Genomic DNA, 26,230 nt, shown 5'->3' on the forward strand with positions numbered 1-26,230 from the left:
GAATGGCAGAAATTTCAAAGAAAAACATGTTTTAGAACGAAAATGAATTCCAATTTCATTTTGATTGTGTTGTAAGACCTCTATTTCACTATGTTATGAAATTTTCTGGTCCTTTGAAGATTGCATTATGTTTTTTTCTCATTTTAATATTGAAAGCGATGTCATCTTGAAGCTAAAACGTTCAAAAACGAAGATAAAATCTACTTTAAAAAAGTCTAGCTGGTAGTTATTGACTGTTCAACTGATTGTCATGATTTTTATACAATCGGTTAACCATATTCAATTCTTATGAAGAACAATTAACATCAATTGATTATTATTAACTCGATTTACTAAAATGCGAATAAATAATTGTGGTTTTATACAAAAGTTTGTTTTTTGATAACTTTTTTGTAACAAGGATCTTAAACTGCACTGACTTGATAATTTTCATAGAAGACTTTAAACTAATTTTAATGTTTTGCAAATTTGAGTAGGAAAAATCCACCATTTTTTCGAACTTCGATGGTCTATTTCTTACAAAAATTACTCGAAAATCCAACTTTTTTCGTACCGATCTTGTAGAGCAAGAATCCTTCTACAATAACAGGTATTAAAAGTGGAACATTTCCAACAAATTTTTCAAATTATCAACGAAAAAGGCAAATTTCCTAGTAAATTAACAGATTTTTCGTGATTGTGACGTCGCAGTGTGTACTAATACTAAAGCAGGGCTGCCTCGACACTACCTTCTTTAAATATTCCTTGACGATGAATATTCTTAGGAACAAAATGATTAATTTTGCAACGCAACCAAATGATAGAGAACTATTTTAGAAAGATACAATTAATGGTCTTCAGAATCAATTGAGTATTTTAGCAACACGCACGCACTTCTTCGCTGTCACATCAACACGCGTTGTCGAACTGTGAAAAAAAAAGTTTCTCCCGGATGAGGTCGGGCAAATTTTATTATGACTCTGTCGTTACGAAACTGGAACCGGAAGACGAAGGCTCCGAAGGAGGATATATGAGGGTAAGTAAAATACCTTTTTGTATTCATAGTGGGAAACTGAAATTGTCTTTTTTTTATTCTCAGGCGCAGGCTAGAGGAAAAATCCGAAGAAACTTTTTCTTCCGGAGACTGAACCAATAAATGGAAAAGCATCACTACCCGCCGACCACTGTAGCAGCAGCGCATGTTCGGCAGTGCTGCAGCAGCAGGCTGAAGTTCGTAAATGCTGCAGCGATGGAACATCCGGAAGCTGTTCCTGCAAACATACGCGGAAGGTTTGTTTTTTGATTATTCATTTTAGATTTCAATAAACTATATGTTAAATAAAATGAATAAAAGTACATTAAACCTTTTTTTATTTTTTCCGGAAATCCAATTGCAATTTAAAAAATTAACAAATCCCCAAATTGGGTTTGAATCCTTTCATTATTGGGTGACGATATGCTCTATCGTTACCTTTTTATGAGAGGATCATTAGATAAAGATAACACGAATGATCAAACCGTTTTAGAACGAGTAGAAAAAAGCAAAAAAAATGAATGGTTACTCTACTTAACGACCCGTTCGCTGTATCGTAAAGTGCGTCCAAACGATTCCATTTCATGGAAAAAAGACCACCTTAATCGTACATCAATAATCCAAAACTATTAAGCTAATCTTTCGTGTGTCTGAGGAAGAAGATAATGGAAATCATTATTGTATAATACTGATTTATGCGGGGTTGCAGTTGGCGGATCGTTATTGGAAAACTTATCCGGTACAACTGTGTTCGATGTTTACTCTTGGGCTCGAACTCGCGGACATCGACTCAGGAGACAACAGACTTGCCAACTGAGCTATATAACAAGCCCTATTGATACAAAATGATACATCAAATAAGCTTAAATAATTCTGTTGCTCGCAAAAACTCCACTGAACCCAAATCCACTCTTAAAATACACATGATTTTTCACTTAAAAACAAGGATCCAGTGATTTTCTTCCATTCAAGTGCGACATATACATTTCACTTGGCAGTCACTTAAATTTCAAGTGAATTCATCCACATTCACTTCACTCGTCACTTGAATTTGAAGTGAGAAAAAATATTCACTTCCCCATCACTTGAATTTCAAGTGAATGTCGGGTCGGTTGTGTTTATTTTCAGAGTTCAAAATGGCAAATTTTAAAGAGCAGCGTTTAAAGCATATGCTGGATTTGGATTTTCCCAATTCTTTACTAGGCGATTTTGGCGGTAGTTTGTGTTAAACGTGATGTAAGAAAAAGTTATTTAAAGGTGTTATCATGTTTCAGCTTGTGGGTTGAACGGGACAGATTTTCTGGTTTGCAGCAGGGAAGATTTAGAAGTCGCACTATCCGCAGTAACCGATCTGCCTTGGGATTACGATGGAATTTTCCTTTCGCCATAAATTTATGGCGAAAGCGTATATGTAAGTATTTGAAATCGTAGTGCTGTTCTATAAATGTTCTTTTATTTAAAAACGCGAGAGATAATTAACTAGAAACTTACTTAGAAACTCAGATAAATTTCATTCGAACGTCATAGTGTAATTCACTTGACCGGTCACTTAAGTGAATTCACTTGACCCATCACTTAAAATTCAAATGAAATTACGTATGGCGAGAATTTACTACAGATGTCACTTATTTTTTAAGTGAAAATTATTTTGGGTGTCGGGAGTCGCAAAGGTGCATATATTACACCGTTTTACACATAACGAAAAATTACGGCCAATATTTAAATTGATTTCTGCGTCACTGCAGAATTGTATAAAATGTAAAATATAAACTCAGGCGAATATTTATTATAATCCGAGCTGGAACGGTTTTGACTAGTATCAACTTGCTAATATATGCAAAATATAAGATTGATACAATTTTTTTTTTGTTTCGATTATAGTCGTTTTACCATCTTTATGGCATCGATTATCGCGACTTTATCAACGTTGCAGTTGGCGGATCGTTATTGGAAAACTTATCCGGTACAACTGTGTGTAGGAACAATAGCTTAGAAATAATAATAATAAAAAAGTTAAATTAAAAATGTTAGGTTTCGAAAAATGAAATATCTGGTCACACTGGTACGCCGGCGGCTCACTGATGAGCCGTTGACAGAAATCTACGGCAGAGAAAAAGGGAACGCAAAAGAGAAATTAACGGCAGAGAAAGAGGGAAAGTAAAAAGGATATTTAACGGCCGATGTAAAAAAGGAAGGAGAAAATAAATCAGTTTGTACAAGGTTGTTGACAACAGAAGTTGTGTTTTATTTTGATCCGAAACGTTTGCGGGAGTTTTGTGCTACAAAGTTTAGTTCGTGACGTGTGTACGATTGGAAGATGGAGTGGGAAATTCACGACAATGGCGTAAGCATCGGTGGCGGACCAAATGCTCCCAAAACGTAAGTAGAAATCTAGTGAAAATGCGAAGAATAAAAAGATAAAAGAAGTTGCCCAATAATGTTTTTTTCATTGAAAATTGAAACTGACGAGTGTTAAACTATGTGCTGAAAAACCAAGATGGCGATTCAACTGTAAATTGTTTTAATTAAACGGAATGAAATTGTAAAGAAATTTTCATATGAGTGGGTATCGATCGGTTCTTTAAAAGGATTAGAATGTGTGGAATATGTTGATTTTGACTGAGTTTTGATTAATGATATCTAATTTTAATTCATTAATTACGCTGAAGAAATTCAAGATGGCGGTTTCCTGTTAAAAAGGTGGAATAAATTTAATCAAATGAAAATGAATGGTGGGAATGGAAATGCTTTTTTATAAAATTAAATAAACTGCAAAATATCGGGATTTTAAGTGTTGTGTTATTTTTTAACATGGATTTTACTTTGCACTGGTTATTTGCAAATTGACTTTTGTTGCGAGAACATGAAGGTGAATAAAACAAAATCAATGGAAACAATTAGATTTTCTTTTTTTTCGATTTCTTGTTGCGAGAACAGTGAGACGGATCAAGAAATCTTATGAAAATTTTATTTTATTTTTTCTTGTTTTCTTGTTGCGAGAACAGTGAGGCGGATCAAGAAAACACATGGAAATTTTTAAACATTTTTCTCTTTTCGATTTCTTGTTGCGAGAACAGTGAGACGGATCAAGAAATCTTATGAAAATTTTATTTTATTTTTTCTTGTTTTCTTGTTGCGAGAACAGTGAGGCGGATCAAGAAAACACATGGAAATTTTTAAACATTTTTCTCTTTTCGATTTCTTGTTGCGAGAACAGTGAGACGGATCAAGAAATCTTATGAAAATTTTATTTTATTTTTTCTTGTTTTCTTGTTGCGAGAACAGTGAGGCGGATCAAGAAAACACATGGAAATTTTTAAACATTTTTCTCTTTTCGTTTTCTTGTTGCGAGAACAGTGAGACGGATCAAGAAATCATATGAAAATTTATTTTTTGTTTTGCGAGAACATCGAAGCGGATCAAAAATATGATCTTTTTTCCAAGATTTATATTATTTTAATTACTCTTTTCGAAACCAGTGAAATGAATCCAGAAACTATGTTTGAAATAAAAACAGAAACGAAAGTGGCAAAAATCGGTTTGCATGATTAAGTGTAAACAATAATGACAAAAATGTTTTTTTAAATCGTATTGATTATATGGCAGCATAGTACTGCTGTAAGCCTCGAGTGGCAAAATCATGGCTAAAAAAAAAAATAAAAAAAAATAAAATAATAATAAAAATGGTGGCATTTATACTGCTGAAAGCCTCGAGTGGCACCAAATAGTGTTTTAGAAATATTTGAATTGTTGAAAATATTTTTCTGAATTTCTGGATGCCTCGAGTGGCTGATTCAGAAATGCATACACAACAATAAAAAAATCAACAATTCTATAAAAAGCCTCGAGTGGCAAGTGAACCAAAAATACATACAAAAAAAAAAAACAAAAATATAACCCTTTGAAGCCTCGAGTGGCAAATTAAAAAATTATATATGGCTAAATTTTATACTATATATGGCCTCGAGTGGCATCAAATAATGGAAAATATTTGAATTTTTTTTACAATATTTTTTTCATCTATGAATTTAAATATGTAAATGGCAGCAATACTGTTGCTAGCCTCGAGTGGCATATAATCATTCGAAAATATATAGACCTTAATCTAATTAAACTTGAATAACCATTGCTGTTAAAAGCCTCGAGTGGCAAAATCATGGTTAACAAAAATTAAAAATGGCGGCATTTATACTGCTGAAAGCCTCGAGTGGCACCAAATAATGTAATTGAAATATTTAAACTCTTTGAATCTATTTGCCTTTCTGGATGCCTCGTGTGGCATGTGATTCAGAAATACATACACAATAAAAAAAAATCCACACTTCTATAAAAAGCCTCGAGTGGCATCAATTAGTGTATTTGAAATAATTGAATTATTGAAGATATTTTTCCGTATTTTTGGATGGACGAGTGGCTAATTCAGAAAAACATACACAACAAAATATCAACAATTCAATAAAAAGCCTCGAGTGGCATGTGAAACAAAAATTGCATACAACTGAAAAAAAACATAACTCCACAAAGCCTCGAGTGGCAAATTAAAAAATTATATATGGCAACATTTTATACTATATAGGGCCTCGAGTGGCATCAAATAATGGAAAATATTTGAATTCTTCAAAAATATTTTTTTCATCTATGAATTTAAATAAATGGCAGCAATACTGTCGCTAGCCCCAAGTAGCATATAATCATTCGAAAATATATAGACCTCTATCTAATTAAGCTTAAATAACCATTGCTGTTAAAAGCCTCGAGTGGCGAAATCATGGTTAAAAAATTAAAAATGGCGGCATTTATACTGCTGAAAGCCTCGAGTGGCACCAAATAATGTAATTGAAATATTTAAACTCTTTGAATATATTTGCCTTTCTGGATGCCTCGTGTGGCATGTGATTCAGAAATACATACACAATAAAAAATCCACCCTTCTATAAAAAGCCTCGAGTGGCATCAATTAGTGTTTTTGAAATCATTGAATTATCGAAGATATTTTTCCGTGTTTCTGGATGCCTCGAGTGGCTGATTCAGACAAACATACACAAAAAAAATAACAACAATTCTATAAAAAGCCTCGAGTGGCATATGAACCAAAAATACATACAAAAAAAAAACATAACTCCTTAAAGCCTCGAGTGGCAAATTAAAAAATTATATATGGCAACATATTATACTATATATGGCCTCGAGTGGCATCAAATAATGATTTGAATTTAAAAAAAAAAAAAATCATCTATGAATTTAAATAAATGGCAGCAATACTGTTGCTAGCCTCGAGTGGCATATAATCATTCGAAATATATAGACCTCTATCTAATTAAGCTTAAATAACCATTGCTGTTAAAAGCCTCGAGTGGCGAAATCATGGTTAAAAAAAATTAAAAATGGCGGCATTTGTACTGCTGAATGCCTCGAGTGGCACCAAATAGTGTTTTTGAAATATTTGAATTATTGAAGATATTTTTCCGCATTTCTGGATGCCTCGAGTGGCTGATTCAGAAATACATTTACAAATAACAAATACAAATAAAATCAATAATTTTATAAAAAGGCCTCGAGTGGCAAAATTTAAAAAGGAGATATGAAAGTATAATAAAGGTTGCTGGAAGCCACAAATGGCATAACTACATCGAAATATGAAGAAGATTAGCTCAAAACATTTCAAAATCTCGAGAGTTAACATTTTACAAATATTTTAAAATGATAACGATGTTCCGCTGAATACATAAAGTTGATATTGAAAATAAATAACGAGTGGCAAAAATTCTTATATGCAACATATACAAACCCAAGTTACAAATTCAACGTGTTTTATTGTTTTTCTCCTAATAGGGAATTGAAGAAAACGGAGAAATCTAAAGTCCGTAAATTGAAAAAGGCTTTAGAAGAAGAAAAGGCACATAGTGATGCGTTACTTTTGAAGCTTAAAAAAGCTCGTCGTCGTAACAAAATGTTTCTCGATTCATGTGGGGAATCATCTGGACAGAAACATTCTACAATGCGTGAGGAGTTTCAAGGACATGACCTGAATGAAGCCTCGTTCTCCTTATCGTCTTCCATAAACAACTTGTCATTTGCCTCTCTCAGTGTTCCGGAATGTAAACCAGTCGCTGATGACGGAGAAATAGATAAAAAGACCTTCCAACAATGGAAAGATCACTTGGAATCTTCGATGCTTCTGACAGGGATAAGTGATGAATTCACAAAAATGAACGTGTTTCGTGTAAGAGCAGGTCGGAAGCTTTTGGACGTGTTGGATAACACAAAAACGCAGCTCAACTCACCTGATATCATAACGGCTCCATATTCAAATGCTATGCATCGATTAAGTAGTTATTTCGGATCTCGCGAATATGCTTTTATGCAACGCGAAAAATTGCGTACCGTGACACAGAACAAAGATGAATCAGATCTGAAATATGTAAAACGTGTTGTGGAAGCTGCTAAAGTTTGCGACTTCGATGAAAACCGATTAATCGAAAGCGTTTCCGACGTCATTCAATTTCATGCTACGAATCCTAAAGTTAGAGAAGTGGCTAGAAAGATTTTGAGAAAGGGAGGCAGTCATATCGATTTATTGGATAAGGTTCGCTCAATTGAGGTTGAGAAAATGCACGAGAATATCTATACAAAGCATAACCAGCAACCACAACAAGTGGAAGTAGCAGCCATTACGCGGCAACCACAACAATCAGGGTTCGGAAACATCAGAGGTGCTTATCGGGGAGGCTATCGTGGTGGATCTCGGTATGTCAGAGGAGGAATGCGACCAAATCCAGGATTTCATATGAACTATCCCGGTAATGCTAACAGCGGTTATGTACCAGCTTCGAAATATCAGCGAGGTTCCAGCCTTAGGCCTAACTGGTCTACAAGAGAAGCGCCTCAAGGTTTTACGCCTCAAGTTTTTTGCTGGAGATGCACTAGTAAATTTCACGAGGCTCATGAATGTTCTGCACAATTCAAGATTTGTAGGAAGTGTAACGAGAAAGGTCATTTGGAGCGTGTTTGTACAGGATCTTCGAAAATCAATTCGGACAAGACAGGCGGACCTTCACCAAATGTTTCAAAAATTGCTGCTATAACAATGTTCGAAAATGAGACAACTACTGAAGATAACGTAAGTGCTGAATAAATAGTAAATCTACCGTTTCAAAAGGAATTATGATTTTTTTTTAAGTTGTATTCACTTTTATGTATTGTTTTTGTTTAATGAAACTGGATTTGAACTAATAAAGTTACATTTTGGAAACATATTTTCACAATACTTTATTTCAGCGTGTTCAAGCGGTTACTGGTTCTACTGGTCACTGTGCTCCTGTGAAGAAAGATGAGTTAATAACCGGTTATATTGCTGGAGTACCCATTACTTTCCTCATTGACTCTGGAGCGGAAGTCAATACAATCAGCGACTCAAATTTCAAATTTCTAATGAACCACAGTGATTCCAGAGAATCATTGTTTTCTATCTCGATGGGTGCGGACGTTCCTCTTAAAGCGTATGCCTCACCTAATGAAATACCGGTGATTGCATCGTTCGTAGCAGAACTAACTATTTCCCAAGATCGTCCTACTTGTATGGAGAAATTTTATGCGGTTTCTAATGGTAGAGCATTGCTAGGTAGAAGCACAGCTCTTAGATATAGTGTCCTACAATTGGGTTTGCATGTTCCAATATCAAAGTTTGAAGAAAATTCTGATACTGAAAAAGGGTTTCCGGGTGAGATATGGGCAGTTTCTTCAGAAGAATTTCCTAAGTTCAACGTACCACCAGTTCAACTTTCTTATGACAGGAGTCTGCCCCCAACAAGAAACGTATTCACAAGTATCCCTCCAGCGTTCAAGGAAGAGACATCTCGCAGACTTCAAGATTTACTGTCGTCAGGAATTATAGAAGAGGTTACCGAAGAAATGGACAAAGCTTTTTGTTCATCTCTACTTGTGGTACCAAAAGGAAAATCGGACATAAGATTGGTTGTAGACCTGCGGGGACCTAACAAATGTATCATTCGTACCCCTTTTAAAATGCCCACGCTAGAATCGATTTTAGTAGACCTGAATGGAGCGTCTTGGTTCTCGACAGTAGATCTTACAAGCGCCTTCTTCCACGTGGAATTACATAGCAATTCCAGGCATCTAACCAATTTTTTCGCCGGAAACGGAATTTATCGATTCGTGAGGTTGCCTTTCGGACTCTGTAACGCACCTGATGTGTTTCAGGAGATCCTTCAAACCATTGTTCTAGCTGATTGTAAAGGAACCCGGAACTATCTGGACGATATCCTCGTCTATGGCAAATCAAAGAGCGAGCATGATGAGAACCTTAACGAAACCCTTCAACGCTTGAAGAACCACAATGTTCGTATTAATATGAAAAAATGCGTTTTTGGGCAAGAATCGGTCAAATTTCTGGGTTTCGTGTTGTCAAAAGATGGGATGAAGGTGGAAGATGAAAAACTCAAAGCGGTCAAACAGTTTCGCAGACCCGAGACACAGCACGAAGTCAAGAGTTTTCTTGGTCTTGTGAATTTTACTGAAAGATTTATACTTCATCGTGCGGACAAGACTGAAAAACTTAGGTCTCTAGCCAAGTCTGATCATTTTTACTGGACTTCTGCAGAGGAGTATGAGTTCAATTTTCTCAAAGAGCAAGCACTTCAAGAAATAGTACGTCTAGGTTATTTTAGAGAATCAGACAGGACTGAACTTTTCGTTGACGCATCTCCATCAGGGTTAGGAGCTGTCTTAGTTCAGTACAACGAGAAAGATGTACCCCGTATAATCTCTTGTGCATCTAAAGCGTTATCTGATATTGAAAAGAAATACCCACAAACCCAACGGGAGTCGCTTGCTGTCGTTTGGGGAATAGAAAGATTCACATATTACTTGACAGGCAAATTCTTCACCGTTAGGACTGACTCGGAAGCGAATGAGTTTATTTTTGGTAACTCACACAGAATAAGTAAAAGATCAATTTCGAGAGCGGAATCTTGGTCGCTAAGACTGCAGTCTTATAATTTCGAAATAAAGCGAGTACCAGGTCATTTAAATGTTGCTGATGCCCTCTCCAGATTAATTGGCAAAACACAAATCGATGAACCTTTTGATGAGACAAGCGAGAAGCATCTGCTTTATTCGATAAATTCCGGTACTATGGATATTTCATGGCAAGATATCGAAGTAGCATCCGAATCAGATGAAACATTGAATGAAGTCAGAAAATCAATTCAGACCGGTAAATGGCCACCTAATCTGACCCATTTTCAAGCTCATTTTAAAGAATTTCGTTCCGTCGGCTCAACTTTATTCAGAAACGATAAAATTGTTCTCCCAAAAAATTTGCATGCTTCCGCTCTTGAATCCGCTCATCAAGGCCATTTAGGTGGTAGCGCTATGAAGCGTATTATGCGCGAATATTTTTGGTGGCCCAACATGAACAAAACTATTGAAGTCTATGTGAAAAACTGCCAGACCTGTTTGATACTCTCTCGCAAAAACCCCCCGATTCCATTATCAAGCCGTGATCTCCCCGAAGGACCGTGGGAAATACTACAAGTGGATTTCTTGTCGATAAAAGGATTCGGTTATGGAGAACTGTTGATGCTCGTCGACACCTACTCGCGGTATTTATGTGTCGCTGAAATGAGGCAGACTGATGCAAAATCTACCAACCGGGCACTTTCAGAGATTTTTTACCAATGGGGTCTACCACTCATTCTCCAAAGCGACAATGGCCCCCCTTTCCAAAGCGACGAGTTTAAAGAATTTTGGCAAAACAAGGGAGTGAGAGTGCGAAAGTCTATTCCACTGTGTCCCCAGTCAAATGGATCTATAGAAAGACAGAACCAAGGAGTTATAAAGGCATTAGCTGCTGCCAAAAACGAAGGGAGATCTTGGAAGAGTGCACTGTTTGAATACGTTCATGTTCACAACACCAAGAAACCACACGCCAGACTCGGGATTACTCCATTCGAATTATTAGTCGGCTGGCAATATCGAGGTGTGTTCCCATGCCTGTGGGATGTCAGAGAAAACCAAATTGATCTTCAAGAGATTCGTGATCGGGACGCTGTTTCGAAGTTGGTAAGCAAGAAATATGCAGATTCTCATAGAGGAGCCATGGAGTCAGAGATAAAGGAAGGCGATACTGTAGTTATGTTGGTCCAGAAGAAAAGTAAGACAGACCCTACATATTCCAAAGAAAGGTATATTGTTTTGAAACGAATAGGAGCAAAGGTAGTTATTCGTAGCGATCGCGGCGTTCAATATGAACGGAACGTGCAGGACGTCAAAATAGTACCACCTACTGTTATTAACCTTGAAGACGATGGCACGCACGGTATTATTAGAGATTCTCGCTTAGAGAATTGTTAATATCACTCAAAATATGAATGCTAAATTTAATTTACTTCTAGGTTCAGATTATGTAGACGATAACTACGAGGTGGTGATGCCAAATAACGATCAAGATATTGCCCTCAATAACGAAGAAGACGATCAATCCTTATCAAATGACAACGACGGTAACATCGTAGCCAATCGATCCTTGGATTCTGAACTGAATTCTACAACCCGACCGAGAAGAAACATAAGAAAACCTGAAAAATTCAAAAATATGTTCCTATACCATGTTTTCAGTTAGAGTAGGAGAGAAGGAAGATGTAGGAACAATAGCTTAGAAATAATAATAATAAAAAAGTTAAATTAAAAATGTTAGGTTTCGAAAAATGAAATATCTGGTCACACTGGTACGCCGGCGGCTCACTGATGAGCCGTTGACAGAAATCTACGGCAGAGAAAAAGGGAACGCAAAAGAGAAATTAACGGCAGAGAAAGAGGGAAAGTAAAAAGGATATTTAACGGCCGATGTAAAAAAGGAAGGAGAAAATAAATCAGTTTGTACAAGGTTGTTGACAACAGAAGTTGTGTTTTATTTTGATCCGAAACGTTTGCGGGAGTTTTGTGCTACAAAGTTTAGTTCGTGACGTGTGTACGATTGGAAGATGGAGTGGGAAATTCACGACACTGTGTTCGATGTTTACTCTTGGGCTCGAACTCGCGGACATCGGCTCAGGAGACAACAGACTTGCCAACTGAGCTATATCACAAGCCCTATTGATACAAAATGATACATCAAATAAGCTTAAATAATTCTGTTGCTCGCAAAAACTCGAATGAATTGTTCTCGATCTCCTCTGTTCCCCAAGATGTTATGCACTCCGATGGGCAGACCGACCTGATTTTTCAAACACGCTTGAATTGTCCTGATTTTTAAAAAATGGACATGGATTTCCTGAGTTTCGAAAAATTTCTAAATTTTAACTGAAATTATATTTAAATGATGAAAATGAAAATAGTAAATTTGTAATAAAATAGTTTAACCGATTATAATTATTATTATTATCATTAAGATTAGAGACACTTTACCGTTTTCACGGCTTTCGTGTCTATCGTTCTATCAGCTTTTCACATTCACAACTTATCAGTAAGATTACAAAGTTTGATGAATTTCAAAACACAATTTTCCCTATTGTTATTGTCAATTGCATGAATTTTTAGACTATTGAGAGAATCTGATTTGACAGATAACAATTCCGCACTCACTAACACCATCACATTCTTTATATAAACTATCATGTGCTAAAAGTTGAAAAGGGACTATATGAAAAAAGGACCAACATCAGAGTTCAGTTACTTCAAATTATTTCTACCATAAATCAACTTTCATACGCACCGTTGCCGTCTTTAACAAACTGCGCAGATTGCACCTATTTCGACCCCCGTGCAAATAATTTGCGCGCAGTAAAATCTGCTCCCAGACCTATACATAGACAATGACACATATCGATATTCTTTACATCTTTGGATAAAATTGAATTAAAAACAATTGCGACTGGTGTGTCAGTAAAAATTGTCAGGGAATCCATAATTATTTGGCTAATTTTTCAGTAATTCGAAAAACGCCCGAAATGCATGATTTATTTGTTCCACTTACATTCTTGTACCCGAATGTACACAATGCAATCCGTTTTCTGTTCGTTTCTTTTCATTTGTTGATCGGTAAATATCCGTTGTTAAACTCCTTGGTTCGCATTCCATAATAATTTTCGCCAAAACAATAACGATTATGCCGTTTGGAAATGTGATTCGAAAATCAGAAGCGAGCAACGGCTGATTTGAAAAACTGACACAGGTTGTCTATGTGTGCGTCAGTGCGAAAATATTTCTGCGTGGAAATTATTTGCACAGGAGTCTAAATAGGTGCAATTTCCGCAATACAGTTGGAAAGAATTTCATAGATAGAGCCTTCCAATCCACATAAAGTCACGGGCTTCATTATAACCTCGATATTCTACCAAAATGTGTTCAACTGTCATTTGAACTCCGCAGAAAGAGCACTCAGGCTCTAATTCTCGATCTCGTTAACAAACATTGCTCTAAGGAGCATTTCCTATCTGTGTATGGGCTAATGTAATGTTTAACTCGTCGTGGAAGGGTTTTAGATCGATTCCATGTTGACTGTCATGCATCCGGTAGACAAGCTTTAACCGAATGGACAGCACCTGCTGCTGGAATGTTTATACTTAATGGTGATTTGCTTCTTCCTTGGTTTGCCAATTGATCAGCCTTCTCGTTCCCTTGAATATTGCAGTGTCCTGGAATTCATGCAACAACAACGTTTTTTTTTTTTCATCAAATGTTTTTCTGTTTCTTGGATCCATGGGTGCCTTGTGTGACCCTTCGAAAGCGCATCAATACAGCTTGCCGAGTCGGTGAAAATGATCGCGCGTTGCAAAGATATAAATTTCTAGGCTGCGATCATGAGTGCATACGCCTCAGCAGAGAATATACTGCAAATATTTGGTAAAGAGCAGCTAAATTCTATATCTCGACTAGAAACAGCAACTCCTAAGTCAACTCCCCAATTAGAAATCGATTATAATCGTTGGTTCAGATGATATTTGAATGGTGTTAACTACAGGCCAACCAAGGTTAGCTCGCTTCACTTGCATAATTTGAGGCGTCTTCAGTATCTGTATTTCACCTTTATCAATTACTGGTCCTGAAAAATCCTGTTTTTTTTATCGCGGCAACCTAATTTTGGACAATACCACTTATTGGCACCCCTGCTCTGTACTCAGGTTACACCGTCGAATTCGTTCATTACACCGTCGAATTTTTACCTAAACGAAAGCTTCGTTCGGTTTCAATCACTGGGGATGTTCAACGAGCCACAATATATTATGTCTGTTCAATGAAACCTAGTCGAAACGGGTTGACACATATAGAAATTGGGATTGGGCCTGCTAAATAGAATAAAGCTTGCTCTTCACTCTTACACAGATTTCCATAAGAATGACAGCTAATCGGAGTGAAATTGTTTAACACACTTCGACCGATTTCTACCAGGTCGAAACTAATCCTGCTGCCGAGCTGGATTGGTTTCGACTAATTTCTACTTGCTTGCTTGCATTGAACAACGACCTGACTAGTTTCGACCAAAACATTGGCTCGTTGAACATCTACCAGTTGAAACCGATTTTTACCAACCGTTGTACGAAGCTTTCATTGAACAGACTTTTTGTTCACCAACAAACCACTGAACAGCTGAGCAAATATTCTGATGTTTGTAAACAAACTCATTGAGCGCACCGCTTACGCCAGGCCAACTTATTGTGAAAGTCGGAGAACAACGACCTGACTATAGTTTCGACCTAAACATTGGCCCATTGAACAACTTTTGAAAGGAGCCAGTTGTTGGAACCGATTTTTACCTACGATTGAACGAAGCTTTCATTGAACAGACATAAAAAGTTTAATTTCGGTCCGTCGTGCGGTCGCATTTCAGTCGGCATTTTATCTTGGTATCGTGAGGACGTGTTTCTTTAACGTTACTTAACATCCGTTGATGTGACACGTGCGTGTGTTTGTGTGATACTCTCTCCATACTCTTCTTCCCCGTGGTGTTGGCTTGTGATAGGCTCAAATTCCTGTAGGAAGAAACTTGCCATCGGTGTCACTCTGTCAGTGTATTGAGATCTTCTGGCCTTGTCTCGCGAAAGGCAATTGCTACCGATTAGCAAGGAATAAACAGCAGTCAGCGAAAGCATCTCGCTCTGGCACGCACTCCATTAATATTCGGGTGAATGAGGTTTTAGTTTTTGGGTTACTTCAAGTGGATCAAATTTTAAACAGGATAAAAATTGTGTTATCGAATAAGTGTATCGTTGGAAGTTTCACAAAGTGAAATATCTTTGCCGCGCTGTATTCTTTCTTCTGGATTGATTCAGGTAAGCAACTCAAAAAGATATTCGGAATCTGCAATTTACCGTAGCTTATCTAAATCGATTTCACTTTGGCAAATGGCTCTTTTGTTGTATTATTGCATAAATTATTATAAATCAACAGTAGAACTTTGCGGGTACATTGGGGTTTAAATTTACATTTCAATGTAGAGCCAGTAGGGAAATACTAGCGGTCTCGTTCAATACTGGAAATGGAATCACAAAATTGCGTTTTCTCTGGAAATATCGGTAAAGAAATGGAGACAAAAATGTATTTTTCCCCTTGCGTCATGCTGGTGTTGAGCTCGTTGAGTAGCCAACACATTCGAACAAAGTTGATTCGATCGATGTGTGTTGGTGCAATTGTTTTGTTTTGTGCAAAATGTCATAATTTTTTTTTTTCGATAAAATAAATAATTTCAGGAATAACATATTAGTAGGGCATATCGTGCTGTGTTTGACGGAGTTGGTTAATTTATTTAGTTTTATTGCTTTTTATTATTAAAATTTTGTTTAAAAAACATTACATGGTAAAATGTCTCAAATAAAAAATCATAATAAAATAAACTCTAAAGAGTATACATTTCTATTGTAGAAAAAAAACTTAAACGCGTAGCGATATTAGCGTGAGACAGGATAGCTAGATTCTTTAGATATTCTACTCCGTTGCTTGGCCAACCAAAAAATAGTTATAGAAATTCCACAAAAATGTATGGAATTGTTTTAAACTATTGATTTTCTAGAAAAACTACTAATTTTAAAATTCTGCAAAAAATACAAAAATGTTAACCAATGTATTTACAATTCATTAAGCGCTTATGCGGTTGAAAAACATAATTTTTACGGGGATTTTTTATTGAGTTAAAAAAATTGCTTTTTGCTAAATTCCTAATGACTGATTGTTTTTAAATTTTGTTGGACCTAAAATAAAGTAGCATTCATTACAAGTTGCAACAAGTCATTTTTTATCATATCTTTTCAACTATATTTGCAAAAATGCTTTCCGAAATTCGAATGTTTTGCAACGAGCGACTTGACGGAACGACTTGTTCGACGAGGAGTGTAGGAGGGTGATGGACGAAGCGAAAGCCGCGCGAGCGGCAGTAGTGCACGGATGCCTTGAAATGTGGACAATCACCGACAACGGAAGAGGCAGCGAGTCCGAATTTTCCAAGAGAAAAAGCGCCGCCTGGAACAGGAGGAGCTCGAGGAGCGGGAGCAGCTGCATCGTTCCCAAGAAACACGAAAGTTCTATCAGAAACTCAAAGCATCCCGCAAAGGCTTCGTGCCGCAAGCCGAAATGTGCCGGGATAAGGACGGGGGCATCCTGACGGACAATCGTGAGGTGACCAATAGGTGGAAACAGCACTTCGATGAACACCTGAACGACGCACATGCAGGAGATCAAGACGGTGGGGGAAGGTACTTCGCCGGCGTAGCCAACGACGCGACGTAGAGGAGCCACTCCCAATGATGAGTGAAGTTAAGGAAGCCTTTAGCCAGCTGAATAGAAACAAGTCGGCTGGGAAGGATAGTATCAAAGCTGAACTCATCAAAATGGGCCAGGACAAGTTGGCCGATTGCCTACACCGGTTGATAGTCCAGATCTGGGACATAGAACAGCTACCAGAGGACTGGAAGGAGGGGGTAACATGCCCCATCTACAAGAAGGGTGACAAATTGGACTGTGAGAACTACCGAGCGATCATTGTCCTCAATGCCGCCTGTGGTAACCTATCTTATAGTCTCCGGACGGATAGAAATACAAGCTTACATTTTGGATGCACAATGTATAATATATTTTCTTTGACATTTTTAATCCAAACCTACTACGATACTTTTCACAATGTTAGATCGCACATCTCGTTTTTCATATAATTTTAAAATTAATTAAAAAATAGATGTGATATTACAATTGATTTGCCAAAACAAAACGCTTTAACTTTCATAGTAATCTCCAGGTTCATGAATTATTCTTCAAATCTTGCTCACTTGATGAGTTGCTCGTTCAGTTGGATTTGGATCTATCGATAAATGAGAACTGCAAACTCCGTTACAATCAATCAATGTTGTTCATGTTTCATCATCAATTCCATCATAAGTTTTGTTCAAGTTGTTGATAACTTGTAAACTTGTAACAGTTTTCCATTTACCCTCTAATTACTTAATCCTCCTCTTGTTTCAACGTTTTTACTTGAAAGAATTGATGATTCATCGGTGTAGTTGAGCTACCGTTGAGCATAGCTATTTTCAATGATTGCAAAATTCAACAAATTCTTTCATTTTCCCGTTGAAAGCTAGGTTACTCAAAGCCTTAAGATGCTTATTTGCGTCTTTAAAAGGGAAAATAATTTCTTGGTCAAACGAGTCGGCCTTTTTATTATAACTTTGAGCCTCGAAAACACCTTTAGTGCTAGCTATCCTATCTTGTCGTTACTTGAAAGCTATCTTCGATCGATTAAATGAAGTTCTTATTCAATGAAAAATTTCATGAATCGTTTGATCGTTCTATCCAGGCAAGGGTATGAAGGAAATAGAGAAACGAAAGTGAATTGTATCATCAACCCAGAGTTTTGTATGAAGCTTTCGTATGTTTGTTGTCATGATAACAAATATTTGGAACCATCACAACATGAACATTTTTTTTTTCACGGTCCACGAACGAGAACAAGGACTTATCTCAAATACTGCGTTTGATTGGATGACTTTTACGATACACAGACATTCTTCCTTCTTAAAGTTTTTTCTTCAACAAAACCAGTTTATTCCGAAAACTTCATTTCATTTCAACAACAAAATATTCATCTGTTCAGATGTAGCCTCAGTTTCCCCAACACCAAGTGCGACTGATTCCTTTCCTGTAAGAACTAATAAATGATTAGTTGTTTCGAATCTAACAGGTGATACAAACCAAGAATTCACTTTTCCAAATCCTTTCTACGATTAACTTAAAGGTTGAATATGCTATAATTATTAACATTGCTATAGTTGTTTTTCTACGAGTCGTCAAAAATATTATAGTCAACGGTTTGTTAGCTTTACATTTAGAATTTCTATACTTTCATTACCTCTTTCCTGTAGACAATACATTATACCTAGTTGCTGTGTTACTTGGCTTATTACTCCTCATGAATCTCTTGCTCACTATTCCTGTGCTTATTGAAGAACTAAAACGCATCGACTAGAAAATCATTCTACAGAAGATCTAAACTATGCTGATGCCTTTCTTTCCAAGTTGAACGTATAGTATTTACATACTAGCAGTTTTAACAATGACTTTAATGTACCTTCGTCAGAAACAATTTATTTTTAAGCACATCAATTTACTCTGCTCAATTTCGGTTCGTAAATTTTTTTTTTCTACCCTATTCACAGTCATTCGAGACCAAAATATCAAGTTAGGTACTTAGAAAACACCATTTCCTTATTTTATGTATGTTTCTGGTTCTTAGCCCCTGGAAAACTATTCTCAATGTCACCATATTTTTGTTCAGTCTTAATCGACCATTTGTGTCGACCATGATTAATGTTGAAAACCCCCTGAAATGGTCCGGATTCGATGTGGCACAATTTGAACTGTATCGAAGCGCAAATTAACCGCATTTTCGAGAACCATCGGCAGTTTTTGTGAGAGAAGGCCAGAGCTCTCCGCTTAACCTGATTCAGGTGGTCAACAATGGCGACTGGTATCGGAAGTTGAATTTTGTTCAGCTTGTGTCAACTGTAAGGCGCGATTCGATGCTGTCGATGGCATCCGTTCAGAGCCGGCTACAAAGCGAGGCTGGTATGAGCTTCACCGAATTCACCTATCAGATATGTCAGGCTTACAATTGGTTGCATTTGTTGCGCAATTGCCGGTTTCAGTGATGATCCTAATAAAAGTACAACTTAAGCCACTTCATCTTTCTCGAATTCCAGTCGTATTGATCTTGGTCATCATTTGTCCGTAACATCGTATCGTATCTCGAACCTGAGATAATGCTGTGTTTCCTGAAATAGCTTTTGTTTTCCTTTTAAACATTATATTGAAAATGTCTCATAAAAATGACTCAATTCAAGTTTCATATTCCTTCTATTTTTTTTAGCTGAAAATAAATGTATACTGTAATTGTATCAAATGTATACTGTCATTCAAACACATATGTTTTTTTCCTTTAACAATTTCTTATGGATTAAATGAACTCAGGCTTTTACACCATTCCCTGCTAAGCAGTGGAATGTTCTTTTTGAACTGGCAGATCATAATAATCAGACTATTACGCCAATTCTCTGCATAGCAGCAGAGTGTCCTGCTTAGAGCAGTGAATCTTCACCAACTGGCTATTACGCCAATTCCCTGCAAAGCAGTGGAGTGTCCAAAAGCAGTGGATCTTTAGTATCAGGCTCTTACGCCAACAGGTTCTTTCACCAATCAGGCTCTTACGCCAACAGGTTCTTTCACCAATCAGGCTCTTACGCCAACCAGGCTCTTACGCCAACCAGGCTCTTACGCCAAACTCTGCTGAAAGCAGACACTTATTTTTCTTACCAGTTCCGTTTTTTCCGGTTTATCCTCGTCGCCAGATGTGGTAACCTATCTTATAGTCTCCGGACGGATAGAAATACAAGCTTACATTTTGGATGCACAATGTATAATATATTTTCTTTGACATTTTTAATCCAAACCTACTACGATACTTTTCACAATGTTAGATCGCACACCGCCTACAATGTGTTGTCCCGAATCCTACACAGAAATTTTTTTGACGTGTCACTGAAAACTGCAACCTTTAAAATAAATCAACCTCTAATTAACAAAACCTGTAATTTTAAATTGTTTTCCTTGAAAGTTAACGAAGATTCATTTATTATTACAGCAAATGTCCTGTAAAAAAGTTGTACACTGAAAATTAAATGTCACGTAATTCGTTTTCGACCTGTAAAATAACGGTAAATGTCCTGCTCCTTTTTGTTACAGGACATTTGCGTAATTTATATAGTATTTTATAGTCTCACATTACATGAGTTAGATGATAAAGCAGTTCAGAGTCGTGCTAAAAATAGCATTGGCGATTAGAAATAAGAAGAAGGTATAAAAAAATGACAAAAAAAAAATTAAAAAAAAAACAGTTTAAACGGTTTTAAATGCCAGAGACAATTCATATGAACTTAAATGGCAAATAATATCAACAAAACAAAGTGTTAATGAAACATTCAACTAAAATTGATGAAAACTAAAAAAAATGCCAAAAATTGAAAAAAAAAAACAAATGTAGGTAATAATGACAAAACCAATGATTTTTTTAAACACCAAGGAAAAAAGTTGAGATAAAAAAGAGTTCTCTATCTCATAAAAGAGATGAACCAGCTGAAAGCTGAAAATCTCTATAATAGACATTAAAAAAAAAAGAGGTCTCTATTTGTTTAACGCCAAGATTTATGCGACTTATCGATTTTTACGATTATGCGTACTGATTTTTTTGCCAAAAAATCATAGCTCGACGGAGATTCGATAAACTTGAGGAAGAAAGTCTATAGTAAGTAAACATGCAAGTACATTTAATTATATTCAATATTATTGTAATTTGTCGAAAATAAATCAAATGCAAGAGTAGATCCCATAAATAAACGGGATGTGCACAAGTCAAACACACTGTTGTATTACGATGCGATACGGTTTTTATTTTCTGTATTAGTTTTGAGTAGTCGAACTCAGCTTTCTGTTTACCGAACGCACACAGTTCAGTTTCCTTACGTCTTCAGCCCTATGAATATTAAGAAAAATTTTCCCCGATCAGGCCGGTGTCACGTTTTCGATCACAGTGTCAACAGTGCCGGCTCGCGTGGTTATAATCACCCCGAAAGACGTACACATTCGCAAATTGGCAGTGATAGCGGTTAGAAATTTCACTTCGCGTATCTTGTATGGTGTGGCCATGCGGGACCGGATATTTTTGACTAGATTTGATGTTAATTCTTATTTTCTTCTCTTTTTTGCAGTGCCCAGCCAATCAACTTGACAACGATTTCTTAAAAAAAAATCTGCTTCCTCAGGTGAGTCGAATGGTTTATTATCATAACCACCAAACACAGCCATTGCGTTCGTAACATAACGTGAGCGACGACGTGGCTTTGGTTGGTATTTGTTTGAGTGGGGCGGCGCGCAAGATGTAAACAAGTGCGACCGTGTATGTCTCTGCTACTAGTGGTGCGATCATCCGATGGCCCGGTCGTCTAAAGCCGGCCCCATCCAAAGATGTTTCGTGTTTGAATGTGTGAATAAATTCGCAAATAGGCACCCGAGTACCTTTCGTTGGAAATTATTCAATCATCCATAATCCGGCATACAATTTTGAGCATTATCAAATTACACTTGGGAATTTTTGTCAGCATCTAATTCAGTGTATTGGATGCTTCAACTAGAATGCTATTTATTTCATTCAACGTGAAGTTGCCTTCTTTTCCGAATCAGTCAGCAACAGCCCAAGTCGAATCGTACGATTGCAGTATGTTTATCTTTCTAGTATTATGACAATATGTCAGTTTTTGCTTCATTCTCGTAAATGACCTATTGAAGTTGTGCAGCATGTTAGAAATGCCAATTGTTAGAAAAATTGTTATCAAATGCCTCAGTTAAAAATATTCAATCATGAAACATTCTTTTTCGTAAAAAAGGATGTTAAATTATTAGATTTTCAATCTGTAAAACTTTTATTTTAAATTTTGTAAGCGATTTTCAGCTTGAAACAGAAATTTTTAAATGGAATAACAGTTTTGAGATTGATACAAATTGTAGAAAAAATTCCAATGATTTCATTAATGTGCCCTTAAAAGTTACTCAAGTATTTTGTGTGTTAATTTTTGGATTCCCGTACCGTAAAATAGGGTGAAAAGGACACACTGTGAATAGAAATGAACAGTTATTAAAAAAATGTTCTTTAAAAGGAATAAAACTAACTCTTTACTTCCATTCATTTAATGGTTTAAATAAAAATTGCGATTTTTTTACCAGTTTGGATGAAAACATTGTAAATAAATTTATTATCGAAGATTATTATGTATTTCGTTAGTTATTTTTTAGGTATAAGTTTGTTTGTTTAATACATGAGAACATGGTGATGAAAGGACAACAAAACCTATAAATAAGAGAAACTCGAAAGGCTCCTGGCTTTTTAAGTATTTCCGGTCCAACCTACGTGGTTAACCCGTTTTCCAACCGTATTTGGGTGGCTTTGACGACCTTGTGCGTCAAGTCGTGCCTGTGAAAAGTGCCCCGCCCTAGGGGCAATCCGTGATGTGGTGAGGCCTGGTTGAAATTTCCTCTGGGCGTTAAAGAGCCGACTGATCTGTTACAAGCCCCTCGATAGTAGTGAGATAATAGTGCTCACAAAAGCCAACAAGTTTCCCAAAGAGCAATTCCGGATTCCGTCCTGTTCCGGTTTTCGCCCAATCTCGGACGAGATGTCCCCGAACCACTTATCCAATCAATCCCATCATTTACAGATCAACGGATTTCTATTCATGTGTCGCAAGTTAAAATCTGATCATTTTGATTTTTCGGATTCCGAAACCGACCACATTGACCGTGGCCAGGGCCAGATGGCCCCGACCCATTTCTCGTAACAATTCCCATCATTTACAGATCAAAAGCTTTCTATTCATCTAACGCCAACTCATTTGCGCCGCGCCTGATGCAGGCCTCCTAACCGAGAAACACCAATCCTGCAGCACAAGATACTCACTCATACACGACACGTACGCTTGAACATTCAAACTCCCGGCCAGGGACATTTTCGAAAATCAGGCTACGGTAAAGTAACGAAAAATTTTAACTCACTTCAGCAATGGTACCTAATCCAGTTCCGTATACTATCCACTTTTCATCACATTCGCAAAAATCAGGCAAAATCAGGCATATTTTCAAAAATCAGGAAAATTCAATGGCTTATCAGGTTGTCAGGCTGAGCCTCGAAAAATCAGGCAAATCCTAAAAAATCATGCAAATCCTGGCATCTCAGCTTCCGGTGATCCTAGCCCGGGCATGTGCTCGTTTGTGTTTTTCGCTCACCCATTTCGCAATCCGCAGAGTTTTCTAAACGCGCGCACATCCATGCTCCTTGCACAATTTTTTCTCTGCTCGTTTTGCTTTCCAATTGTCCGTGAAGATTTTGAGGAATAAAATGAGCGCGTGAACAAAGAATAAACGAGTGAGGAAAACTTTTTTTGAGGTCTTTCGACACACTAGCCTGTGTTGAACCCTGCCAGTGGCTAAGACTATACACGCTAACTTTTTGCTACCCCTTAACGAATACTTTTGACCCGTTATTCAATAATATCATATAATGTTTAAATATCATGTTTTATGTGAAGAAAACTACCCAACGTTCCAGTAAGGGATGTGTAAGCTGTGATGGACTTGGACTATATGTTCGAAATATACCTTTTCCTAAAAGCTATTGATCTTCGTCTATAATCTTATCAATCAGAGCATCGAGGATGGCCCACAGATTTTCGATGGGGTTCAGAACAGGACTTTGTGGGGGCCATTCAAGGGGTTTGATGCGGCAGGAACGGGAAAATTACTTCATCAGATTGGCCGTATGCTTCGTATCGTTATCCTGCCGTAAAACGAAGCACTCTTCGAGGCCTGTCTTGATGAGGGATACCTCGAGGTTTTCTCGCAGGATATTGGAGTATGACTCAGCTGTCATGATTCCGTCAATTTTTACCAAATTGCCCACCCCACCCCAAGAAAAGCACCCCCACACCATCACGTTACCTCCTCCGTGCTTGACTGTTCCTTGGATATGGCGGTCTTAGAGCTCCTCACCCGACTTGCGCCACATATGATCCCGCTTCTTCCGGTTGAATAGCTCGAATTTGGATTCGTCGGCCCACAACAATGTTTTCCAGTACTCGAGCCTTGGGGCGCGGTACTGAGTGTTCCTTGGCGAACTTGAGCCGCTTAGCCTTGTTCACCTGGCTGATGAAAGGCCTTCTCACTGCGATCTTTCTATGGTACTCCTTTGCATGGATGCGGCGACGGACAGTACAACGCAATACCGAAAATTGGAGCTCTTCCTGTATCTGCCGGATCGTTATTATTACGTTTTTCTTCACTTCTAGAATGATTTTCTTGTTCGTTCTGGCATCTGTCTTGGGCTTCACTCCTCTTCCTGGGCGATCCATCTCCGATCCGAACGTTTTCATCTTCTTCTTGATTTTTGATACCGCTCGCTGTCTTGCTGATTTCGTAGTGCTTGACCACTTCCCAGTGCGTTTGACCGTTATTCACATCACGAACAACCAGTTTCCGGATGGACAACGGAATGGAACCAGAAATTTATGCGTTCTCCATATTTTACAACTTATTTCTATCAGAAAAACTTTCTTTTTTTACCAGCGCAACATTAACAAAAATTAAAAAGAACATAATAAACAATATTTTAAAAATGATTACGATGTGTTTTCAATGAATTTTAACCAGAAAAATAAAAGAAATGATAAAAACATAATTTGGACACTTTATTTTGCCCCTCACTGTACGCTAAAGAACACACAAAAAAAAAGCATAGTAAAATTACTAAATCCGTGGTTTAAATGAACAACACACAACCATATTTTTGAGTCAATAATGTTTTGTTCTTGAAATTACTTCGCGCATAGTATTTTTACTATGTGTTTGTTCTTGCTGCGCATAGTAATTTCGACTACATTTTGTAGTAAAACTGTTATTGACAGAATGATTTCGTTTACTTCGTGCATAGTAAAAGTACAATTTTCCATTATTAAAGTAATATGCATTATTATCAAAATGTGTATCGTACCATGATAGAAATTATAAAAATAACATGGTATAATGATCTTTCAGCACGATAAAATCCCCATAAATTATGATATTCATTTTATTAAATTTCAATTTTTATTTATTCATTTTTTTATCCACATTACTTCACTTTACGATTGTGTTATAGCACCACCGGTCGGGGAACTCGGGCTGCAGCGAAGAGAACAGACTCGCTGATTTAGATGCACTTAGCGTCTGAAATGAAAATAAAAAAAAAAAAAACAGAAAAACAATTAATTGGTTAATTATGAGAAATTAAGAAAAAACTTATCAGTTTGCTTATTCAATGACCAGTTGATTAGTTTGGAAAGAAAACACAATTCCACTCACCTGAAAAACTGCATGTCCTCCGGCCAATTGTTCCCGAAATATTAACTTGCTACACCATCGAGGGAGGTTCCCCGGTTGGGGAACTCGAGAATAGCATGAGCCGACACTAAAAGAAATTGAAAAAAAAAAACAGTTAACCTTTCTTGCACACATTGGATTGGAAAAATGTTAAATTTGCTTATCCAATGAGCAGAATTTGAAAGGAAAAAAAACACAATCTAACTTACCTGAAAAATGCATTTCCGACCATACTGATCAGCTATCCGGATCCGACAGCAATAATAGATTCTTGTGGATTTCCACCCTCACCCGGAGCGTTGTCATTATCTCCCACAGCTGATTGGCCACATCAGTGTTGTCGAATTTGCCCCAGGTGCACATTACAAATCGCCGGACAATTTCAAAACGGCCACTTTATTGACGTACTTGCGGGGCAAAATTTGTTTTTTTCGCGTACCGAAATTGTAACCGACTGACGATATTTAACAAATTCAAGTGACTGTTAAAAATAATACATCTGAGCGTAACATTACTATGCACGTAGTATTTTATTAATATGAATGTATGATCAATGATGAAATTACCATGAGTATAGTATTCCCGACAACACGAAGGACGATATGCCAAAATTATCATGCTCATAGTAAATGCAAGAACACGAATCGTGCACTATCGGAATATCATGCGCATAGTAATTTCGACACGGGAAAAATACGATGAGCTGTCAAATTACTCATAGTAAAAATACTATGTTGTAGTATTATCGCCAAGATTTTT

The 26,230-nt window shown here is 37.0% G+C and overlaps 3 protein-coding genes and 1 long non-coding RNA gene across 5 annotated transcripts in view; 3 read left to right on the forward strand and 1 right to left on the reverse strand.

Annotated features, from left to right (window-relative positions):
* Positions 1–3,240: 3,240 nt before the first annotated feature.
* On the forward strand, positions 3,241–8,302 carry LOC129748351 (uncharacterized). Its single transcript, XM_055742928.1, has 2 exons — positions 3,241–3,391; positions 6,845–8,302. The coding sequence occupies exons 1-2, from the start codon at positions 3,330–3,332 to the stop codon at positions 8,145–8,147; spliced, it is 1,365 nt and encodes a 454-aa protein (XP_055598903.1). The 5' UTR covers positions 3,241–3,329; the 3' UTR covers positions 8,148–8,302.
* On the forward strand, positions 8,119–11,924 carry LOC129748350 (uncharacterized protein K02A2.6-like). The gene is made up of 3 exons (XM_055742927.1): positions 8,119–8,132; positions 8,291–11,351; positions 11,428–11,924. The coding sequence occupies exons 2-3, from the start codon at positions 8,444–8,446 to the stop codon at positions 11,652–11,654; spliced, it is 3,135 nt and encodes a 1,044-aa protein (XP_055598902.1). The 5' UTR covers positions 8,119–8,132; positions 8,291–8,443; the 3' UTR covers positions 11,655–11,924.
* A 2,926-nt stretch (positions 11,925–14,850) lies between these two features.
* LOC129750122 (ATP-citrate synthase) overlaps positions 14,851–26,230 on the forward strand; it is a 64,974-nt gene continuing 53,594 nt past the window's right edge. Inside the window, exons 1-2 of one of the 2 annotated variants that reach the window (XM_055745348.1) lie at positions 14,851–15,303; positions 21,277–21,330. The gene's annotated coding sequence lies outside the window, so the exon portion shown is untranslated. The remainder of the gene's footprint in view (positions 15,304–21,276; positions 21,331–26,230) is intronic. The other variant, XM_055745350.1, reaches the window with a different exon arrangement.
* LOC129750126 (uncharacterized) lies at positions 25,217–25,758 on the reverse strand. The gene is made up of 3 exons (XR_008738298.1): positions 25,681–25,758; positions 25,454–25,559; positions 25,217–25,318 (listed from the first exon to the last, which is right to left on the reverse strand). It is a non-coding gene; the product is annotated as an uncharacterized LOC129750126 (long non-coding RNA).

The sequence above is a fragment of the Uranotaenia lowii genome, chromosome 2 (assembly GCF_029784155.1).
Source record: "Uranotaenia lowii strain MFRU-FL chromosome 2, ASM2978415v1, whole genome shotgun sequence".
Taxonomy (NCBI): domain Eukaryota; kingdom Metazoa; phylum Arthropoda; class Insecta; order Diptera; family Culicidae; genus Uranotaenia; species Uranotaenia lowii.

What these genes read in the sequence shown, in the direction of transcription:
- LOC129748351 (XM_055742928.1), top strand. Translation starts at nt 3,330, where the DNA reads ATGGAGTGGGAAATTCACGACAATGGCGTAAGCATCGGTGGCGGACCA. An exon ending in GGACCAAATGCTCCCAAAAC is followed by an intron (nt 3,392 to 6,844) that starts GTAAGTAGAAAT and finishes TTCTCCTAATAG; the next exon opens with GGAATTGAAGAAAACGGAGA.
- LOC129748350 (XM_055742927.1), top strand. Translation starts at nt 8,444, where the DNA reads ATGAACCACAGTGATTCCAGAGAATCATTGTTTTCTATCTCGATGGGT. An exon ending in TGAAGACGATGGCACGCACG is followed by an intron (nt 11,352 to 11,427) that starts GTATTATTAGAG and finishes ATTTACTTCTAG; the next exon opens with GTTCAGATTATGTAGACGAT.